The sequence below is a fragment of the Mobula birostris genome, chromosome 22, assembly GCF_030028105.1.
Source record: "Mobula birostris isolate sMobBir1 chromosome 22, sMobBir1.hap1, whole genome shotgun sequence".
Classification (NCBI taxonomy): Eukaryota; Metazoa; Chordata; class Chondrichthyes; order Myliobatiformes; family Myliobatidae; genus Mobula; species Mobula birostris.
Window position 1 is genome coordinate 25569831 of NC_092391.1, and position 23151 is coordinate 25592981.

General features: G+C 40.2%; 1 protein-coding gene across 1 annotated transcript in view; it reads left to right on the forward strand.

Annotated features, from left to right (window-relative positions):
* miga2 (mitoguardin 2) overlaps positions 1-23151 on the forward strand; it is a 45783-nt gene that overhangs the window by 15036 nt on the left and 7596 nt on the right. The window contains exons 6-15 of the mRNA XM_072240399.1: positions 1215-1351; positions 5920-6034; positions 6166-6272; positions 11071-11183; positions 12006-12078; positions 13719-13805; positions 16044-16142; positions 21306-21440; positions 22686-22739; positions 22894-23010. Of these exons, the coding sequence (XP_072096500.1) occupies positions 1215-1351; positions 5920-6034; positions 6166-6272; positions 11071-11183; positions 12006-12078; positions 13719-13805; positions 16044-16142; positions 21306-21440; positions 22686-22739; positions 22894-23010 (1037 nt within the window). The remainder of the gene's footprint in view (positions 1-1214; positions 1352-5919; positions 6035-6165; positions 6273-11070; positions 11184-12005; positions 12079-13718; positions 13806-16043; positions 16143-21305; positions 21441-22685; positions 22740-22893; positions 23011-23151) is intronic.

The window sequence follows — 23151 nt, forward strand, 5'->3', positions numbered from 1 at the left end:
AATCCTTTATTTGCTGAATGCAGTCAGTGGATGAGTTATGTTTGAAGTATTATCTGTGAGTGGTTGCTTCTTTCTGGTCAGCAGTTAAAGTAAATAAATCATGCTGCCCGGTGTATCTCTGTCAGCTTTTTAAAAGAACTGTCCAGTTATTCCCACTCCCCACATCAAATTCCTTTTTGTCTTTTTTTTAGCTATGCACCCAATACACTTCAGGAAGATTGTGCGCCACCATTCTATAGGCAGTGTACTCCAGATGATCATAAAAGAATTGTCAGTTCCCTTTTGTCTTTTATTGGTTTTATTGTAACATCCGAATCTTCCTGCACATAAATAATTCCTAATCTTCATATATATTGTATTAAATCTCCCCTTTGATGGATTTGTAGCATGAACAGAGTCAACTTCTATCAGACTCATGATTGAAGCCCTTTATTCCATTACAGTATCTTTGTATAATCTCATTCTGGTGCCCAGAATTACACACACTTTCCAGCTTAATTAGACCATTAAATTTGTAAGGATTAATGAACTGATTAAGCAATCTTTCAGAGCTTAAAAAAATATTTGGAGTATATGGTGGTAGATTATTATTTTGACTTTGATTAACTGGGTTGCCTGTTTTGAATCTGAGTGCTTCTTTTCTTTAAACCATTGCTATGAAATTGGGGGAAGAAAATCGATTATGCTGCTCTTCGGTGTGTTTACTTGGGGACTGACTGAACAGATTACTCTCAGGAATGAATTGAGAGAGAGAGAGATTTCCCTACAATAGTGATGCTGATTTATCATTCCAGAGCAGTGGTCCCCAACCATCAGGCCGCGAGAAAACAATATGATTTGGTGGTATGAAACGATATAACAATATGAGTCAGCTGCACCTTTCCTCATTCTCTGTCACGCACTGTTGAACTTGAACCCCCCCCTCCCCCACCGCGTCGGCCGGTGTGCAAGAATATTGTCAATATTAAACCGGTCCGCGGTGCAAAAAAGGTTGGAGACCCCTGTTCTAGAGTGCCCAAGTGTTTCATTTTGTAAAAAATAGGGGCCAAAAAGATGAAAGTCACCAATCAGTCCAATTTGGAATTCAGCAGATTGACTTAATATATTACCACATGAATTAATGATTTATTTTAGGTTCTGGTGGAGCATAAAACACTGGTTGAGTCAAATGTTTGTTGTATTTTCTATAATACGGGATTCCATTTACTGATTAGGGATGACGCTGTTTGAAGAAGCATTGCAGAAGTGGGAACTGGCCCTCACTCGGCGGCAGAAGAGTAGTTCTGAAACAGAAAAGAAGAATTGTCTGATGAACCTGGGAGCAAGTGGTGGAATGGGGGATGGCTGTGAGGTACTCCATGCTAGCAGAAATGTGCTTGTATAAGGCACTAGCCGTGGACTGCTTTATTACTTTTCATTTAATTGTTCATAGAATTTGAATGTTGCTTGCCATTCCTAGTTGCCTTTGAAGTAGGCAAAACTATCTTCATTTATTTCACCATTGTCTCATAAGATGAGCTGCATAGAGGCATTACAGGTAGTGCAGAAGTCTCATAATTCCAGCAACTCTGGTTCAGTTCTGACCTCCAGTGCCTTTAGCACGTGGTTTACACATTCTCCCCATGTCTGCATGGATCTTCTGTAGCTTTCTGGTTTCCTCTCACCATCTAAACATGTGCTGGTGGTTGGTGTTGAATCTGGAGATGATACTATCCAAAGGTTCTTTGGGAGTCATGAACGAGGTATTAACCTTCTGGTTACAGCCATATATTAGGTGTTCATATCAAAGAAATAACATTAAACAACTTGCTCCATTGTAAGTAAGAATGAAAGAAAGAAAGCAACGACAAAGAACAAAGAAGTCATGGTCATCTTGTATTCAAAGCAACATAAAACTAGACAGATAAGGAAATTCCTTGATAAGAACAGCCTATGAAATGGTTCGACTTATGACGTGACAAAGGCTGTAGACATAGAAGCTACAAAAATAAGTCATGAAGGAATAGGATTGCTGGGTGACAGCATAGATTTGATGGATTGAAGGCTTTTTGTGCACTGCATGGAAGCATGTTCACTGATAACTGCACAATGTTCATTTCCATTCACAACTCCAACTAGAAAGACCTAGACTAATTTTGGGCAAGGTGTAAAAAGTGACAAGTACATACATGCCACAAAAGTGCCAGGTGGTAATGAGCTCTGGCAAGAGAGAAACTAACCACTGTTGGTACTGATGTTTTTGATCTGAGGTTCTTTCTAAAGATAAGAATGAGCCATAAAACTTGTTGCTCATAATCGTTTATTAAGAGCGAAGTGAATAAGGGAATTGGGAATGGAGGGTAGCAAGAACAGAGAGAAGGTGATGACGGGAAAGAGAACAAAAAAAAGAGCCTACAATCTCTGGCCTCTTATACCAGTTTGCAAATTCCATTGAATTTCCGTAGATAATAGCCATTCCATTCAAATTTATAGATAAAAGTTAACCAATCCAATAGCCCCTATTCAAATAATGTGATAATCGCAACTAGCACCAAGTTTTTATAAAAGCAACTGCAACCACTAGAAAACACACTGAACAGTTACATGCATATAGGTATATAAAAATACAAACAAATATAGGAAAGCCAAACTGAAAAGAAAACGAGAATTAGAGAGCCTAACTTAACATTCACTACAAAGAAAATAATAATTAAGTAGTCTAATCCAACACTACCTATGTTTAGAATACAGTGGCATCACCATCAGTGAATACCTTAACATGAATATCCTGGACACAATCCAAGGCAAAGCAACCTATTTGATTTATACTCCATCATCCATTGTAAACATTCAGTCTCTCCATCAGAGGTGCGCAGTGACTGTAGTTGCCAAGCCTTTGCACAAAATATTCAGAACATTCAGCTCGGTTAGAAGCTGATGCAGAAGCCAACAGTGATTTTGTGCAGTTCATTTGCCAATCGTGGACTGAAGCAAATGAGAAAATGACTACCTCTGATAGTTATCCTAAAACTGAAATTGCTAGGCAGACCTGGCAGCATCTGTGGAGGGAAATACAAGTCAACATCACACATGCAGCACAAAAACATAGCGGGGCTGCACAGTAGTGTAGCACGGTTGATGGTTGGCATGATTGCTTTACAGCGCCTGTGATCACAGATCAGGGCTTGAATCAAGCCGCTGTCTACGAGGTGGTTGTATGTTCTCTCTGTGACTGTGTGGGTTTCAACCTGGTGCTCCAGCTTCTTCCCACTTTGCAAAGATACACATTTAGTTTGTGAGTTGTGGGCAAGCTATGTTGTGAAAGCATGGTGACATTTGTGGGCTGCTTTCGGTGCATCGCAAATGATGACATAAGCAATGCATTTCACTGTATATTTTGATGTGCACGTGACAAATAAAGCTCATCTTGTTATCTTTTTATAAATTTATCACCTTTCAGCAATAAGATTACCAATTTGACATGCTAACCCTGTATGTGAACTAAAGAGTTATTTTATTTAGCAATACAGTACAGAATAGGCCCTTCTGGCTCTTTGAGCCATACTACCCCCAGTAACCCCACAACCACAATTAATCCTAACCTAATCAAGGGACAATTTACTATGACAAATTAATCTACCTGATAAGTCTTTGGGGCATCTGGGGATACCTCACACATTCCATGGGGAGGACATTCAGAGACTCCTCACAGAACAGCACTAGATTTGAACTCCAAGTCTGGAACGCTCTGAGCTGTAATAGTGTCGATACCATGGCACCCAAATTCAAATTCATATTGCAGCATGACAAGTGGAGAATTTAAATTTAAGTTGTTAACTAAATCTGGAATTAAAAATCACTCCAAGTACTGGCCCAGTACTGAAGACCTGTGCTGATCAACTGGCTGGTGTGGTCACTGATATCTTTACCTTCTGGCTTTGGCAGCCTGATGTACCCAACTGTTTCGAGCAGGCTTCATTTAGACTGGTGCCTAAAGAAGAATGTAGTAGTAACCTGCCTCAATGATTGTCATCCAGTGGCACTTACATCCACTGTTGGTGATGAAACATTTCAGCTCCTGCTGGAGAAACGACTTGGATCCACCCCAATATGCCTACTATCACAGCAAGTCAACAGCAGATGCCATTTCATTGGCTCTTCACTCAATCCTGCAACATCTGGACAGCGAAAATGCATACATCAGGGTGTTCTTCATTGACTACAGCTCAGCATTCAATACTACCATCCACTCAAAACTAAATCAATAAGCTTTAAGTCTTAAACTTCTTGTGCAACTGGATCCTCAATATCCTCACTTCAGACCCCAGCAACAAAATCTCCTCCACAATCTCCCTCAGCACAGGTGCACCTCAAGGCTGTGTAATTAGCCCCCAGCTCTACTCGCTTTATACTTGTGGCTGAGGCCAAGCACAGCTCCATTGTCATATATAAATATGCCATCGACGCTACTGTTATTGATGGCTGAATCATAGGTGGTTACAAACCACTACATAGGAGGGAGATTAAAAATTGGCTCAGCAGTGCCACAACAATTTTCTCTCGCTCAATGTCAGCAAGACCAAGGAGCTGTTTACTGACTTCAGCAGGAGGAAACCGGAGGTCCATGAGCCAGTCCTCACTGGGGGATCAGAGGTGGAGAGGGTCAACAACTTTACGTTCCTTTGCATTATCATTACAGAGGATTTGTCCTGGGCCCAGCATGTCGGTGCCATTACAAAGAGAGCACGGCAGCACCTCCACATCTTAGATATTTGCAAATATTTGGCATGTCATCTAACACTTTGACAAAATTCAATGCCCTTGTACAGAAAAACCTACAAAAAGTAGTGGATAGAGCCCAGTCCATCATGGGTAAAGCCCTCCCCACCATTGAGCACATCAGCATGGAGCATTGTTGTAGGAAAGCAGCAACCATCATCAAGGAACCCCACCATTCAGGCAGTGCTCTCTTCTTGCTGCTGTCGTCAGAAAGAAGGTACAGGAGCCTCAGGACCCACACCACCAGGTTTAGGAACAGTTATTACCCCTCAGCCATCAGGCTCTTGAATCACGAAGGATAACTTCACTCAAATTCACTCGCCCCATCACTGAACTGTTCCCATGATCTATGGACTCACTTTCAAGGACCCGTCATCTTATGTTCTCTATATTTATTGCTTATTTATTATTACTATTATTGTTTCTCTTTGTTTTTGTATTTGTACAGTTTGTTTTTTTGCACATTGGTTGTTGTCCGTCCTGCTGGGTGTGCTATTTCATTGATTCTGTTGTGTTTCTTGTATTTACTGTGATTGCCTGTAAGAAATGAATCTCTGGGCTGCATATGCTGATATATATGTTCTTTGATAATAAGTTTACTTTGAACTTTGAATTGTGACAATGTTTTGTATCTTTGGTTTTAAACAGGACAATGCTTCTGATAGATTTGACTAAGAACAAATATCAAACTATCTCAGTACACACTTAAAACAACGAAGTGTCATAGCATATTGAAAGGGTAGGAAGAGCATTCTTTTTTTCTGTGAGATTGTGATCAGGGCAGGAATTCTGACTGATTTATTTTCCTTCTTAACAATGAGATTCTGAGGCTTTCCTCAGACCAAGCCAAGATTAGCTGAGACCTTTTGTCTGTGTACTTTAGCATCATGCAACACACCAGTGTTATCTGAACTAAAATGAAGGATCTCACTGAACCAGCTGCATGCTTTGCCTCTGTTGATTTAACTGGTCACAATTGGGGTGAGCATCTTGTGTTTGGTGTCAGTGCCAAAGTGTACTGACTTGTATGCCACGATATTATTTTGGCTTGGGTGGTTGGGGGTAGTGTGAAGTGGCAGAAAATTGATAAAATTGAGTTGGGAGAGGAAAAATATGAAATAAACATCATGTGAAAATCTTCAAATTCAAATAATTAAACAGGAATCCAGAAGAAAAGAGTTTTCACAGAAGCTGGAAGCACTACTTCATCAAGCCTACCGACTGCAAGAACAGTTTGGGGAGACTGTACCTTCAAACAATCTGCTGGCTGATTTTGGTAAATTACTATTTCAAAGATGAGGAAAGATGCTTGTTGTTGCCAAGCGGACTGTGTAATTACAATGGACTTTTAATTAGAGTTACTTGGTACAGAGCAGTGGAAACCTTTTGGATTTTGTATTTGCCTAGAGTGTGTTGGTGCACTGGCACTTCCCTATGGAGAGGAATCCATGAGATATGATCTGGATGATGATATCACTGTGACTTCAGAGGACTCGTTCGTTTCAGCAGCGGAGGTGAGTTTAGTCATAGTTATATCCACTGTAAAATCATATTGTTGTCAAGTCTTTGTTTGCTCCTTGTTCCATCTCAGTTTTCTACATTGAGATCTGACTCCATGTCCGGAAAGGCTGCCGATTATCTTTGCATATTAATCCCTCCGTGGTCTTTAAATAATTTTCAGGTCTCAGGGAACCCCAGGGAAAAAATTATTATATCTGCAGCTCATGGTATATTAGCATGATCAGTAAGTTGTAGATCTAATAATCCAGAAATAATTGTCAATGCTCTTTTTAGTAGAGAATGAATTTTTAGCCAACCTTTCTTGAAAAAAAACAGGTAGTTAAGTTTAGCTTACCTTTCTTGAAATTATCTCTTTCTTTCCCTTTCATCAATTTTAAAAACTCAAGGCAAACATAATAAATTTCTGTTAAATAACTGGCTTAAGCCAAAATTGGATTTAATTTTTCTACAGGTAGGCTCAGTAGATTTGATTTCAATAAAGGTTGTAAATTGATTTTAATTAATGCTATTTACATCATGAAAATTTATTGATAAAGTTGAATAGTAAAGTTACTAAAGCAGCACAGTTGCCAACACAGTTCCTCCAAGACAGACCTTCTGTTTCCAGATATGAAGACAAAACATTAAATATATCTTGCCCTTTGCTTGTTTTGAGCAGTTCTTTGCAACAGAAAAAGTTTTCTTGAATTTTACCATCATTTATAAATTTTACAAATACTACAACATGACATTTATTGGTGCAATCTGTTGACTCATCAACCTGGATAGAGAAACTGTTGTTTTTCTGTTTATCACACCACACTTAGAAAAACCATAGAAACCATAGAAAAACTACAGCACAGAAACAGGCCTTTTGGCCCTTCTTGGCTGTGCCGAACCATTTTCTGCCTAGTCCCACTGACCTATAGAAACCATAGAAACTTCTTCAGCATTGTGTGACATATCATTAATACATCGACTTATTGACTGTTTGACAGTGAAACCTTTTCAATTTCTTGGACTGCATCTTGTCCTAGCATTTTACCCACTATAATTTTATATGTTGGCATTATTAAGTTTCTCACCAATTGTGTGACTTTTTCTTTTCCAGGTAATAAATTCTGCTGCTAAATAACTTATTTCCTGAATCATTTTACTGACTGTGATTTTATTAACAAAAGCTTTCCTCTGTTTGAGATTCCAATAGCCGTTTAAAATAATCGGCGCTTATATGTGTCATATGGCTGTGATTTGTAGTTAAGTGTTTTTTCAATTTTGCTGGAGCCATTGCTTCATTTGTAAGTTGTTTGCCACAGACTTAGCACAATGGATCACCAGTCGGTGTAAAACCCATTGATAAGTAGCTTTCATTGTAAAGACGGACTTTTTTTGTGTCTGCTGCTGCATGAGTGTAGTGAGTGACTCAGAAGATTGTACTGTCAGACATTGGACTGTCAGACATGTCTGTAAAGAACAGGGGTTAATAAAATATAAAAAAGAACAACATAATAACTAAGTGAGAAAGCTGCAAAAAATATGAAGATTTCATAATACAATTCACTTCTAACTTACACAATCCATCTTTTGCAATGTTTGCAACAATAAAGCAGCAGGCCAGCAGCTGAATCGCGGTGCGTAAGAAGTTCCTTCTTTAGAATGAAAATTTCCCTCCAATTTTCTGCTATACCAGTAGAGTTTGTTCGCTCCCATAAGTCAGTTGGCGGCACGTAAGGGGAAGTTGGGGGAGGTAACTCGGGAGGGAGAGGCTGACGTCACAGCCCAGTTTGGGCAAGTCCATTCAATGCTCGGAAAATGAACATCACACTCCTCATCAGCCTACCGTTTTCCCCTCCGTGCAATACAGCACTCACCAATTATCCTCAGACTCACCCATCCCGTGACAAAAACTGAGAATGGACTCAACTAAATACGCGGCCCTACTGTGTACTGCCATACTGGGCTGAGAGACCTCTAATGAGATTGCTAATGGGCTGCTCGGTCACTGCCCACCACTGCGAGCGCTAGAATCCTGTGTTGAGAAACCCTGCTCTAATCTATACTTCTGTCAATACTCCAGCCACGTAGTCCCACCATCGGCAGTTATTTTCTTCAGCTGTTTCAGCCCTAAGCTCTAGAATTTCCTTTTCAAATCCTCCCCAAGCTCTTTCCTATCATTTCCTTTAATACCCTAAAGTTTACATTCTGATCATTTTTCTTTGCTGTAATATCTCCTGAGCCATTCATGAGATTGAGTGTCCAGGGACCCCAGCCTTTATTATCCATCCACATTTCCTTATAGAAGGTGACACCTCATCGTCATTTCATTTAACTAGGAGTCTGATTTGGAAGCATGAAGGTATGGTGATATTTCTACATCAGGTTTGTGTGTTACAGGGGGTTTTTTGCACATGTTTGCATTATGTTGTGTATTTTTTATGTTAGAGCTTGTGGACTTAATAGGTGCTGTAGAATTGCAGTGCATTTTATAAGTAATGTCATCGTGGAGAGATTTTAGGAAGTTGAGAGAATACTAACCTTTTGACCTATTCATGTAGCTAGTTTAGGTGAGTTTCTGGTCATCATTTCTATCAGATGATGGTAGAAATTTCGGTTATCATAATCAAAATACATTACAAGCCCCCAAACTCCCACATCTACCTCAACTAGACTCCAACTAGCCCTGCCTTCTGTAAGGACATCATTCCATTTTCACCATTCCTACATTGCATCTGCCCAGTTGATGAGATTTACCTCAAAGTTATTTCTGAGTTATCTCTTATTTTATAACGTGTATATTCTCTCTGTCATATTTATCAGAACTCTTAAGTCAATCTTATCTATTTCTCTCATCCCCTCTCTTCTTAAAGCAAGGATAGTGTTCTTGGTCCTTGCGTTCCACCACTTGCGATGCGTCATGCTTCACAATTTACAGCACATTTATTAAGATGCCATCACCAGCCTCCTTTCTGGCATTTGGAAGGGACCATTCCTTTTGCAGCTCCCTGTTAGTCCCATCTTCACAAATACCTTCCCTCCTCGGGGAGATGTAGTGCTTCACAAACACAAGAAAATCTGCAGCACTCACAACACGCTGGAGGAACTCAGCAGGTCGGGCAGCATCTGTGGAAAAGATCAGACAACGTTTCGGGCCGGAACCCTTCATCAGGACACATCTGCAGAAAATCTGCAGATTCTGGACAGCTGAAGTAATGCACACGAAATGCTAGAGGAACTCAGCAGCACCTATGGAAAACAGTAAACTGTTGATGTTTTGGGCCGAGACCTGTCATCAGGACTCTTTAGATGTAACGTTTGTCTTTTTTTTCCTCTTTCCTTCCCACCATCCAGTGATTCAAATAGTCCTTCCAGGTGAAGTAGAGATTTACTTGTACTTTCATCCAATCCGGACTACATTTGATGAGCTGCTTTACATTAGAGAAACTAAGTGAAGATTGGGTTAAATCTACAGGGGTGACCAGGTTTTTGAAAGAGATTTCCAATTAATCCTTCTCTTGTACTCTGTACTAGTAGTCCTCCAATTTATTTTCCATTACAATTGTACATTTAGTTACATATTGAACGTTAGTAGTGAAACAGTTTCTTCTGTCCTTGCAGGCAGTGGATTCCAAATCATTTGCTTAACTTTATTTTTGCTAATTATCTCAATTATATGACAAGTGGAATCAGTTTTTACCTACTTAGTGAAGCCCTTTGTAATCTTGAAAATGATTATCAAATCTTATCATTCCGATTGCTTTCCAAAACTTTTGAGTTTTGTCATATTCAAACAAAGTAACATGTAGTGCTGTGAGTAGAAGCTAGATTTGTTCTCTTGGTCTATGTGACACTGGATAGATCACATTTGTACAGTTTTTTGGCAGAAGATGTCACTTGGTATCCTCACCAGTGTAGTTCTTCGCTGGTCACTATTTGCCATGCTCAAGTTGCACACTGGCTTGAAAATTGCTCCTGGTAACTTTCAGGTGCTGCTTATTGTTTGGTGGAATTGAGTGCATCAATAGTACCTGCCATATGGTCTTCTGTGAAATAAAACATGATATCCTGGCCCTCAAAACTTTCTTAAGAATATCACTGGTTTCAGCTATTGATCTCTCTTACTGAGTTCAATATTTGATGGAATTAATATTTTTCTTTACCTGAAGAACACATTTTATTTCTGTGTCAGCTCCTTCTGCTTCATCACTGCTTGTGTTGGTGACTAAATGTTCTGTGTGCAGTTGGCTGATTCCCTGTCATCCAGGACCAAATGCACATTGATCAGTGAAGAAATTTGCCTGCTGCTGAACTAGATGTCAGTGTAGGTTTCTGAAGGCAGTGGGTGATCAATGTATAAACAAATGCAAGTTAGATTTATGGGCTTTGAATGAGCTCCAATTCATGAAGAGTGCAAGTTGGACATGAGGGAGATTGGATTGTTAATTGTTGCTCTACATTTAGTATTTTGTCCACAGACTGAACCTAGGACTTGGGGCATGACTGGTTACCCATTTGATCATTGAGGGAGTTGACTGAGACCTTGCAATGAGAAGAGAAGAAAACTGCGTAAAATAAATCCTGCATTTGTAAGTAGGTTGGAAAAGGACCAGACCTCTGTTTGCATATTGGCTCTGGCAGAAACATCCAAGTCAGATTCAAATTACAAAACTGCAGACTCTATCAGATAACTCTGGACATAGAAGGACAAGCCGAGGAAAAGAAAAGCTGACTCAGATTTGTATCCAATTGCAACATTTAAGCTACCATGCAAAAAAAATAAGATTTAAATATCATTCAAGCTTTTTATATCTGCAGCTATTTGATTCTTCATATGATGAGGAGAGATTCCACTTGTCCAGACCGTCTGCTTTATACGAGGAAGCCATGAGAGTTGTTCAGGACGAGAGAGTCTCTTGTCGGTCTTTCAGGTACGTAATAAATTTTTGATTGTCTTGGGTTCTCTTGCCTCAAAACTTTTCTCTGTAAATAGTTGCTGGAGAGCAGCAAATGTGGGGGTGATGTCAGCAGCCATCTGGTGTTCTGTCAGGGTGGCAGGTTGTTTAACTAATGGGATTGGATGGATGAAGCTCTGCTGCATATAATTACATTTGATGTCCCAGCAGACGACATTGCAAGCAGTGCTAACTAGTAAGAATCTTGTCTGACTGCTCCCAGATCCCAGCTAGCACAAGAAACCCACCTTTTGTTTACTAAATCCTTCGTAGCTTTGCAACTCCCTCTCCTTAGCCCCCACTATTTTTGTAAACTCCTCCAGCCCTGATATCCTCCAAAAATGCTTATGAAACTAAATCTCAGGTTGTTTGTCAGTTCCTGATTCCTTCATTCCACTGTTTTGCAGTCAGCAACCTTCGCTCTCCTGCTGTATATCTCTAAATTATGGGTTTAGTAAGGCAGTCACCTAAGGTGTTTGGAATAATCAAAAGCTTTGTTTGGGTACATCTAATGGAAGAATCCTGTACAAGGGATTCTTAAAATTAGAGGTAGGCGTGCTATCTGTAAACGCTTCTATGCACAGATTGTAAAGTAACTTGCAATATTTCACAAAATCAGAGTGCATTTCATTCACTAAATTAAATGCATTATTAATATAGTCTACTATAGCAGGTTAGACCCAAAGGTGATCTGTGATCACAGTCCGTAATGGCACTATTCTTCAACCAGTCTAAGATTTCCGTTTTTTTTCTAGCCTGTTACAGTCAGAGAAGCTGATGGGCATTTTTGTATTTCAGAACTGAGATCCTGGAGTGCTACAGTGATGAAGACTTCCTGGCAAAACTACATTGTGTGCGTCAGGCTTTTGAGGTAATCTTACTGACGAGGCTCTTTAATGAATCTTGAAGTACAGTAGTAATTTGCAAGTCCACAAAACCTGTAATAAAATGCACTTCATTTTCACAACTGTGGGATAGTAGAGGCTGGTCATGTTTTTGCTTGGCTGGGGGCCAAGAGCATATTTTCTTCTTGTGCAGTGCAGAAAAGAGCAAGTTAAGACATGACATAATGAAAGAGTTCACATATTTTAAGGTAGAGGTAGAACAGATGCTTCTAGTTGCAGAAACTAGAGAGTCACAAAAGAAGTTGGTGAACTTCCTTTTGTGGAAAGAGTCGTAGAGGTTAATACTTGCTGAGTCACATAATGGACTCCTGAAAGGGTTCGAACGTGGGGCCAAATGGATCAGTGGTCTATTTTTGCCCAAATGTTACCACATTTCTTTAGGAGGGTACATCTTGCACAACCACTCATGGTCCTAGAACACATCCTACACAATCAAGAAAGCTCACTAAAGCCTCTACTTTCTGAGGAGGCTGAAGAGAGCTGGACTATGCACATCAATACTTATGGACTTCTACAGATGTGCAGTGGAGAGCATCCTAACATGCTACATCACTGCATGGTATGGAAACTGAACTGGGGTGGACAATCGCAAACAAGGGAAAATTTGTAGATGCTGGAAAACCAAAGAACGCACACAAAATGCTGGAGGAACTCAGCAGGCCAGGCAGCATCTATGGAAAAGGGTAAGCAGTCAACGTCCGAGATCCTTCATTTTGCATAGATGCTGCCTGAACTGCTGAGCATCCCCGCCCTGCTCACGGACTGTTTGTCCCACTCCCATCAGAGAGGAGGCTACGTAGCATCCACACCAGGACCATCAGATTCAAAACCAGTTACTTTTCCTAAGCAGTAAGGTGGTTGAACACTTCCACCCCACTAACTCACCCCACCACTATATCATTTCCTGTCAGAGTTACCTTATGTACAGACACTCCGGTACCTAGTGAGACTTCATGTACATAGGTATGTAATCTATGTATACAAGCTATCAGATGTCTATATTTATTTTATTATTGTGTTCTTTATCTTATCTATATGCTGCAGTGGATCTGGAGTAACAACTATTTTGTTCTCCTTTACACTTATGTACTGGAAATGACATTAAACAATCTTGAATTTTACTGCAAAAACAGAAATTACTATTGACATCATTGCTGACAGCTTTTTTCTGATGTATTTTGAATGCCTGGAGTTTAAGAATATATGCACGTCAAAGAGCTTCCTTGATTGTTGGCTGTTGTGTCTTCTGGTCAGCTACTATTCAAGGCAAAGCTCACATGATGTACCAGAGATTTGCAGGTGAAGATTTTGCCTTCTTTGGATCAGTGCCTTCAATTTAGGATGACAGAAGTTTGCATGGAAAATGCTTCATAATAGTGAAGACAATGAAGAGAACCTGAATAAGAAATTAATTTTGCTAAATGTGTATTTTCTCTGTTTAACGTGTTTCACTCTAGGGAAACATGAATTGTAAAGAACTTGGTTTTCTCCCTTTTCTTGGCTATGGGTATCACTGCTCTTTTCTCATTGTGTTATATGGTAGTATTGGCAGTGTAATGGAGAATACTCAGCTTAAACTAATATTAAAAATTCCCTATGTTCACAGATACTACTGCAAGAGGAGGGAAACAGACTATACTTCAGTGAAATTGGAAAGCAAATGATCACAGGACTGATGTCAACTGCAGGAAAGGTTGAACAAATATCACTTTTCCTTCCTCTCTTTGCCCTCCCCCCTCCATTTGCACCTTCCCCAACCCCCACCCCTCCTCCACCAACTACTTGTAATTAATCCTGTACTCTGTGCTTATAGATGGATGGTAGGATAATAGGGTCCCACTGTAATGCTGTGGATAGCTCGACACTGGAGTTGGAGACATTGGAGTTTAGCATTCAATTCCAGTGCTGACTGTAAGGAGTTGGTACATTCTCCCTGTAACAATGTGGGTTTCCTCCATGTGCTCCAGTTTCCTTCCACAGTCCAAAGACATACCAGTTAGTAGGTTAAGTGGCCATTCTAAATTGTGCTGTGATTAGGCTAGAGTTCAGTAGGTGGGTTGCTGGGCAGTGTGGCTCATTCATCTGGGAGGGCCTATTCTGCACTGTATCTCTAAATAAAGTAAATAAGTCAAACATCATCTCATTGTCTTAACTCTCATGACTTGAAAAATAGACTATTAATCTGGTAGAATATAGGAGGGTATGTTGTGGGGTGACAGATTCACTGGGAGGATGGACAAAAATGTCTCAGTTAGTGGTGCCTTGGCAGATCGGGGAGGGGTGAGAGGATGATGGGGACACCCTAGCTTACACTGGAAAGTAGGAATAAGCTTCTGAAAGTAAGGTTCCCCAATGCTCACAGGAGTTATTGGAACCACCCTGCTCTAAAGAATAACAAAATTAGTTACAGCAACATCTTGTATTCTGTCTGGGTAACCTCCAACCTGATGGCATGAATATGAATTTCTCCTTCCGGTTAAAAAATAATTTCCCTACTCCTCCCCTCTTCTTCTATTCCCCACTCTGGCCTCTTACCCCTTCTCACCTACCTATCACCTTCCCTTGGTGCCCTGCCTCTTTCCCTGTCTCTTATGATCCACTCTCCTTTTCTATCAGATTCCTTCCTTTCCAGCCCTTTACCATTCCCACCCACCTGACTTAACCTATCCTTCTGGCTATCCTTTCCCCCTCCCCCCTCACCCTTTTATTTTGGCATCTCTCCCCTTCCTTTCCTGTCCTGAAGATGGGGCAAATGTCGACTGTTCACTTCCATGGATGCTGTCTGACCTACTGGGTTCTTCATTTTGTGTTTGGTGCTTTGGATTTCTAGCACTTGCTTAGTTTCTTGTGATTATAAATGGGTATTATTGTTGGGTTCTAATAGCAGAGGAAGAGAAAGGGATCTTGACCATTACCTATTGACTCTTACGTAGTACTTATGAGTAAGGGCAATGAAAGAGCCTTTCTGGGTTGTGGCATCTATGCCAAATGTGTAGCTTGTGAAGTAGGACAAGGCATCTGATTTTTATGGAACAATAACCAAGAAGAGAAGTAGAGGGAATAATAGCCACAAAGAGCGAAATAGAATTATTGAATTTTACCAGTAAGGTAAGAAGTGCATTGTCTTCTCAGTGGAAGAGGCATTCAATTAGATCCACACAAAATGCTGAGAAACTCAGCAGACCAGGCAGCATCGATGGAAAGGAGTTAACAGTTGACGCTTTGGTCCAAGACCCTTCATCAGGATCTCTCCATAGATGCTGCCTGGCCTGCTGAGTTCCTCTAGCATTTTGTGTGTATTACTTTGATTTCCAGCATCTGCGGACTTTCTCTTGTTTGTTTTCAATTAAATCCATTCCCCTATTTTTGCTCCTACAAGATTATCATTGAATTGTCTTCCACCACCTCGTTAGGCCCAATGATAAATTGCTGTGTTTTTTTCTAAAAATAAACACCCTCTGATCCTTTTGCTAATAACCTTCATCTAGATCCTTCTGTAATTAATCTTATGCCAGTCCTCATCCTTTTGGTACTTAGTCAAATCCCAACATAACCTCTTCTGCAGAGGAACTGAAGAAATGGGGGAAAAAATAACTAAATTGCTGGAGCTGTAATTTCACCAGCCACAATTTCAAGTTTATCAAGTGATAAAGTTGAAAAATTGCAAGTGGTAAATACTAGGAGAGGAAATTCCAGCAAATATTCCTCCATTTCTTTGAGTATATCCCAATGTAGGATAAAACCGCCCCCCCCCCCCCCCCAATCATGAGTAACTCTAATCAACTTAGAGTAATGTTGGGTGAAAGTGAATGGCGGCATGGTTAGACTATTGAAAAAAAGAGGTGATTGTGGACAGGAATGATATGAAACTCCCATCACTGTAACGTAAGAAATAATCACATTGTTCCTTGTCTGTCTTCATTTCTTACAGAATGTAAATAGATTCCTTGAGACCTACAAAGAAATGTTGCACTACGCAGGAAGAGAAGAAACCTGGGATACGACAGAGCGAGAACTAAAGGGACGAGGGGTAGCTATCATGATTAATTTTAGCAGTTGCTTGGGAGAGCATTTAGATCAGAGCTATCATCTTATTGTCATAATATTTTTAATTTGCTTTATTGGCTTCGATGACACATGTCAGTCCCCATCGACATTCCATTGAAACAAATCATCCACATCAGGATGAAACAAAAACAGTAAATGCTTAATTTATTCATCAGGTCATGTCGCATCTGTGGAGGGAGGAACAGAATTAACGTTTCAGCTCAACAACCTTTCATTGTAAGTGGAAAAATGGGAGAGAAAAAAATGGGGGGGGGGGTAGAATGTGATATGGTGAAGACAAAGGCTGTCCAGATTACACACATTGTTGCTGCCGTCTAAGAAGAGTGATAAATGATTGTAATTATAGCTGGTCTGTCTGGAGTGTAAGTAGAGGGAGAAGAGTTAAGTGCAATGCTGGAACTATGAACTGCAGTCAGAGCAGGCATTGGAAATCTGAAATATACCAGAATGTTGTAAATACTCAGCAAGTCAGCTAGCATCTGTGGAAAAAAGGGGGAAAAAAAACCCAAATTGATGTTATAGGTGGATGATCTTGCATCAGAACTGGCAACTCCTGTATGAATAGAAAATGCTGTTGTCTCCCAGACAGTCTTTAAGCTTATTTGCTTGGGAGATCTTCCCTCCATGGTCTCCAATTTCTAATTCCTAACTGCATATTTCATTTCTACTTCCCCAAGGTCCTTGTCAGTGAAGGCCCATTGTTTCAGCCTCCTCTTGTCCCATATAACTGATTTATTTCTACCTTGTCTTTATTGTTTATCCCTTGTCCAGTCCTTTCCCACTTGTGACACCTCTGATGCTGTCAGCTGCTTTGACGGTTTTCAGGTCCCATTTGATGTATTCACCATTGAGATTCATTCCTTCTCCCATACTTCCATCCCACAAAAGGATGGCATTAGGACTCTCCATCAATTCCTTGAATATAAGCCCAGCCAGTACCACCATCATTTGCCTGAGTAGAAATTGTTCATTATAGGATAGGTTTATGTTGAACAGTGTCTATATCTCCAGTCACTTTCTCCATGTTTACCATGTGTTTCCTTTTATGGGATATGTACTTGTTTCTGTCATCATTAGCTCCCCCCCCACCTCACCTCCATTACATTGACTGTACTGATGCTGTTTCCTGCACTTAGATGTTGTTTTTACTGCTCTTAGTCCATATCTTTTTCACCTTCTTTGCCTCTAAAATGTCTTGGGTTACAGGTTAGTCACCAACACAAATTGTGATCTTACAAACTCCTACAACTATCTTGACTTCACCTCTGATTCTGTTCCACTTTCTGAATTTTCCTCGCTCTCTTGTATTTGTTCTATTAATGAAACTTTTCACATCAGTAATTTGGAAATGTCTTACTTTTTCCCTAACCATGGCTTACCCCAGACCTTTGTTCACAGAGTTCTCAAGCACCTTTTCTGTGTCCTGTGCTTCTGTTCTCACCAGCTGGAACAAGGATAGACTTCCCCTTTAACTCAACTTCCACCCCATCAGCCTCCACATTCAATGCATCAGTTTCCATAATTTCCACCATCTTCAAGAAGGTGTCATAATCAAACACATCATTTTGTCTTCTCCTTTTTCAGCATTCAGTAGAGACTATTCCCACCACGACTTTATGGTTATTCATTAATCTCTGTTCCCCATATCTCACAAGTTTCCAAGCAACAGAAGGACCTGCAGCACTGACCTTCTCTCTTGTCCCTAGTTAGAATCCAGGGACCCAACCGATTCTTCCAGAGAGAGCAATTCACTTGCCCTACCTAGTGTATTACATTTGGTGCTTACAATGTGGTTTGCTGTACACTGGAGAAACAGACAGAGAATGAATGATCACTTTGTGCAGCATACTCATTCACTCCATGGAGGTGTAACTGAGAACCCAGTCACCTGTGATTTTAATTCTCTGCCCTACTCCCACTTGGACTTGTGTTTTTGGCCTCCTATGTTGTTCCAATAAAGCATAATGTTAGATTAATCAATAGACCTCATCTTTTGTATAGCCATATTTAATTCAATAATAGAATTAAACAATTTCAGATAACCAACCTTGTTTGCTTGGATCAGAATCGGTCAGTTCTGAGTAAGACATTCATCCGTAACATTAATGTTTTTTTTTCTCTCTCTCCACTATGCTAGCAAATGTACTGAATATTTCCAGGAGTCTCTTGTGTTTCCAATATCCAAGCAGTTTCTATTTTCTGTCTCTCATAGTTCCAGTAATATTTCATCTTTTTTTTTTGGCTTTCATTCATCTCCCTCAGTTTCCTGTTCTCCAGACAGATCATCATTTCCCTCTTACCTGACACATACTGTGTCACATGGACAACTTTTGTCTCTGCCCAATCGCAAGACTCCCCCTGTGGTCCCCATTGAACCCCTCTTTACAAATTAGGCATTCTGGTTTTCTCACTTCTCAAGCCGAACAGAAACATTAACAGTTTCTTTCTCCACAAGTGCTGTCTGACCTGCTAAGTACCTCCAGCATTTTCTATTATAGATTCAGTATCTGCAGTTTCTTCCTTTGCCTCTTTGTATCAAAATGCAATGAACTAAAAATATCAAGTAATTTTATGTCAAGATTTTAGATGGCAAATGTTACAGTTATAAAAAAACAACTCAATTTTGCCTCCTCATTTCAGCTATAGCAGTAGAACTGGTTTACTACATTTGTGTCTACCTTTGTCCATTTGCCAGTAAAATTATTTCAATGTTTTTCGCACTCTATTATTACAAATGCCTTCCTGGTCTTTTAATTTGGATTGGTCTGAATTTTTTTTAAAAATATTTTTTCTATGATAAAGATACAGGTAACCCTTGAGTCACAGCCACTGGGGTAATGGAAATTTGCCCTTATGGAAATCACAATTCATTACAAAAGTATCTGAGATGTGACATAAAGCTTGCTCTCAAGGAAATTATGTGAGAGGCAAATGTAAATAAATAAACAGAGAACTTACCCTATGAGGAAAAGTTAAGCGAGCCAGGACTGTTCTCTTTGGAGCGAGGAGGATGAGGGACAACTTGATGGAGGTGTATGAGATGATGAGAGACATAGGTAGAGTGGACAGCCAGCACCCTCTTCCCAAAGTGGCAATGGCTAATATGAGAGGACATACTTTTAAGGTGATTGGAGGAAATTATGGGGGGGGAATGTCAGAACAGGGTTTTACACCAAGTGTTAAAGTGCCTGGTTTGCACTATACTGGGGGTGGTGGTAGAGGCAGATGCATTAGGGACATTTGAGAGACTCTTAGATAGGCACATGGACGACAGAAAAAAAATGGAGAACTATGTAAGAGGGAAGTATTAGATTGATCTTGGAGTTAAAAGGTCTCCTAATTTGGATTGAACCATAAAAGGTTGGCACAACATATGCTGAAGGGCCTTTACTGTACTGTTCCACGTTCATGTTACAAATTAATTTTTTTTCCAACTGGCACCTTTTTGACATGTACAAAATGTGACTTCATGTTATGGAAAATTGTGATTATGGACTGTTTTCTAATAATGCAACCCATCCCTCCCTCCTGTACTGTGGGTGCTGCCTGTATTACATACATGTGAATTCTGATGCTAATTTCCCCTAATTAAAAGTAACAGAGAAAATGAAGTAATAACTGAGGCATTTTTATGGAAGCCTTTGATTTATTCCTTTCTTTTACATCTACAAAAAGAGGACATTCAGCCCATTGATTCTGAGAAGAGTTATCCTGTTAGGCCCACTCCCTCTGCCTTTCGTTGTACCTCTAGAGTTTATTCTCCCCCTGCATAGCTATTAACCTGCACTAAGTGTAATTTATAGCAGTTGTTTAAACTCCCAGCACAACTTTTGGGATACGAAAGGAAGCTAACAGCACCTGAGGTTGGGATTGGAACTGTGAGGCAGGACTGCTGTGCTGTACTTTAGTCATTGTCATGCCAAGTTGTAGTGACGTCATCTGTGAATCCATGGTCATAGTTTCTGGACCTTAAGTAGAAATCCAGTCTAATGTGCATTATCAGAGAACATTTTCTTTCAGGTGAGATGCTGTGGCACAGTTATCCAAGTTGCTGGTATCAACCATCATTTCCATTCAGATGATGGTCGAATCAGCAAAATAGCTTGCCAGTAATTGAGCCAACCATACTTTGACCACCTTGTTGTCGGTGAAAACAGTTCCATCCCGGAACTAGAATTTCCCATTGTTTTATTTGAGTAGGTGATCCCTTCATTTAAGTAATTCACCAAGACTTTTCAATGCAACTGGAACATTGAAGTTTGTGACGTATCTGACTGAGACCATGTATTTGGTCTTTTATTCAGCCTGTAGGGGTAGGAGGTGTGTTTCTTGTTGATCAATTGAAGTGTGTGTGAGATTATTTGTCCAAAATATCAGTGAACAAGGAAAGACAGTTGATCAAAAACAAGCTGGGCTGAATATTGTTTCAAATTTGGCTTAAAACCATGCATCAAGACTGAGAGTGTAGAGGGAGGATATGCAAATGTAGTTATGTTTCTCAGCTACCCATTCTTATGGGATTGGTACAGATTTGAGGTCATTCCCCACCAAGAAGGACACTGTTGAGAAACATAACCAAGGGTTTCCATGTCATTCATCAGAGAGTGAAAGCATACTGCGTGGTTTGCATTTTAGGGCTGGTCACATGATCTGATAATCACCTAGTGGTATGGAATTTGCCATGGGATCAGCTTGCAGGACTAATTTGGGAAAGCTGAATGACAGGCAGATATTGAGTCACAGGATCTGCTTATTAAAATGAAATTGCATCTGTCCTCTCAAGTGGATGTAAATGATCTTTATGCTGTTATACTGCGGGGAGGGGTGGAAGTTTTCCCTTGTATCTTAGCTAGTATTCATCCATCGGTTAAATGGCTTCAAATAAATGATTGCCTGGTTGCATTGTACTTTATAGGATCTTGTGACGTGCACTTTAGCTGACTGTTTTCATTAAGCAATACTTGGGATACCCTGAAGATGTGGAAAGCAGAAGTTCTGATGAATTAGTTGGACTGAAGTGTTAACTCTGTTTCTCTGTTTGCAGGCTTTGACTGATCTGCAAAGTATTTTCTATGTATATTTGTGCAAAGAAAATTTCACTAATTGGGAAAGTCTTTATCCACAGGTTGTGTGCATGAACTTCTTTGACATTGTGTTGGATTTTATTCTGATGGATGCCTTTGAAGACCTGGAAAACCCACCTTCATCTGTGGTTGCTGTTTTACGGAACCGATGGCTCTCAGATAGTTTTAAGGAGACGGTAATTTATCCTGCCTACATTGTTGACCGGAGCAAGGATTCACAAACTCTTGTAACACCACCAAAGTTGCTGGTGGACGCAGCAGGCCGGGCAGCATCTCTAGGAAGAGGTACAGTCGGCGTTTCAGGCGGAGACCCTTCGTCAGGACTAACTGAAGGACTTCCTTGAGTTAGTCCTGACGAAGGGTCTCGGCCTGAAACGTCGACTGTACCTCTTCCTAGAGATGCTGCCTGGCCTGCTGCGTTCATCAGCAACTTTGATGCGTGTTGCTTGAATTTCCAGCATCTGCAGAGTTCCTGTTGTTCAAAAACTCTTGTGTTGTATAAAAATGATTTAAAATCATTTGTATTGTTCTGATGGCAGTTGCTACAGATGGATGTTTAACATCCATCTCCATCATTACCAATTTTAATTTTCAGATGAAGTGGCTTTGCTGATCCAGGAATCACTGAGTCAGATTGCACAAAGATGATTAGTTACCTTTTTGAAATGAGAGGATCATAATTTCTATGTTGACACTTAGAAGGAAACTGATTAAGATTTTCCCTCTATGATTGCACCTGCATTTATTTCAACCCCACATACAACTTTGGTCTGTGGGAATTCTGTAATACCTTAGCTTATTGGCTGTTATGTCGCTGACATTTAGGGCATCAATGAAATGAGGGTCTTCCATCTTAGCCGGTGTCCAGGGCTTCCTTCGTCATGTCAGTAGCTTCCTCTCAGTTTTCTCTACCATCAGTCATGCAAGTCCCAGGTGGAGACTCAGGAGTATGCAGAGGGATTCTTCATTGCTGTTTCCATAACAATTTTGATTTACCAGTCAGGGTTGTTAGCCCTGAGCTGAGCCCCTGAACCTTGAGGACTGGTGGACCACTCTTAGTCTGACCTCTACCCTTTGACCTGTTTGGCATGGGTGACCTGGCCCAGAGTGAAAGCATAAACCCCTGACTCCAGCCAACATAGCTCTCTGGCTCATTGAGGTACACAAGCCTCCAAACCACGACAAGGTTGTGGTCCTGTTGGAGGTGCAAAACTTCAGTGAGTTTGAAATTAATATTGTATGTTTCTTATCTGTTGTAAGTTTCTACAATAATATATTGAGATTAAAAGGCTTAGGCTAGATACAAATAGAACAGATAATTTACAGCCATCTTCTGCTTAAATCTGAAAATGCTATTTTGGTCTTGTGTATATTTTTCCCTTAAAATATCCATTGATTTGACTTTCATTTTCTCTCTGCAGGCTCTTGCTACAGCTTGTTGGTCCGTGTTGAAAGCAAAAAGGCGATTATTACAGGTTGGTAAATGAGTGAGTGTGGTGGGTGAAACAATGAGTATGAAGACTAATGATAGCATTTCAGCTGGAAAGGAATGAAATTTGGTCAGATATTGAAAATGGACAATATCCTTGTTTTGACTAGAGGTGGATAATTTCTTTCTTGTGATTATAGGTCCCTGATGGCTTCATTTCCCACTTTTATTCGATTTCTGAACATGTCAGTCCTGTACTTGCCTGGGGTTTTCTAGGGCCGAAGCAGCACCTTTGTGAAGTTTGCACTATCTTTAAGGTGAGGTTTCCTTTTAAAATCCTTTTCTTCATTATATCGTGGGTGATTGTAAAAGGGAGTTCATCCCCAGAACAACTTGGAAAGAAAGGGAATTAGAATCTTTACAATCAGTATTTCAGGTGTCCTGGGGGTGAAGACGTC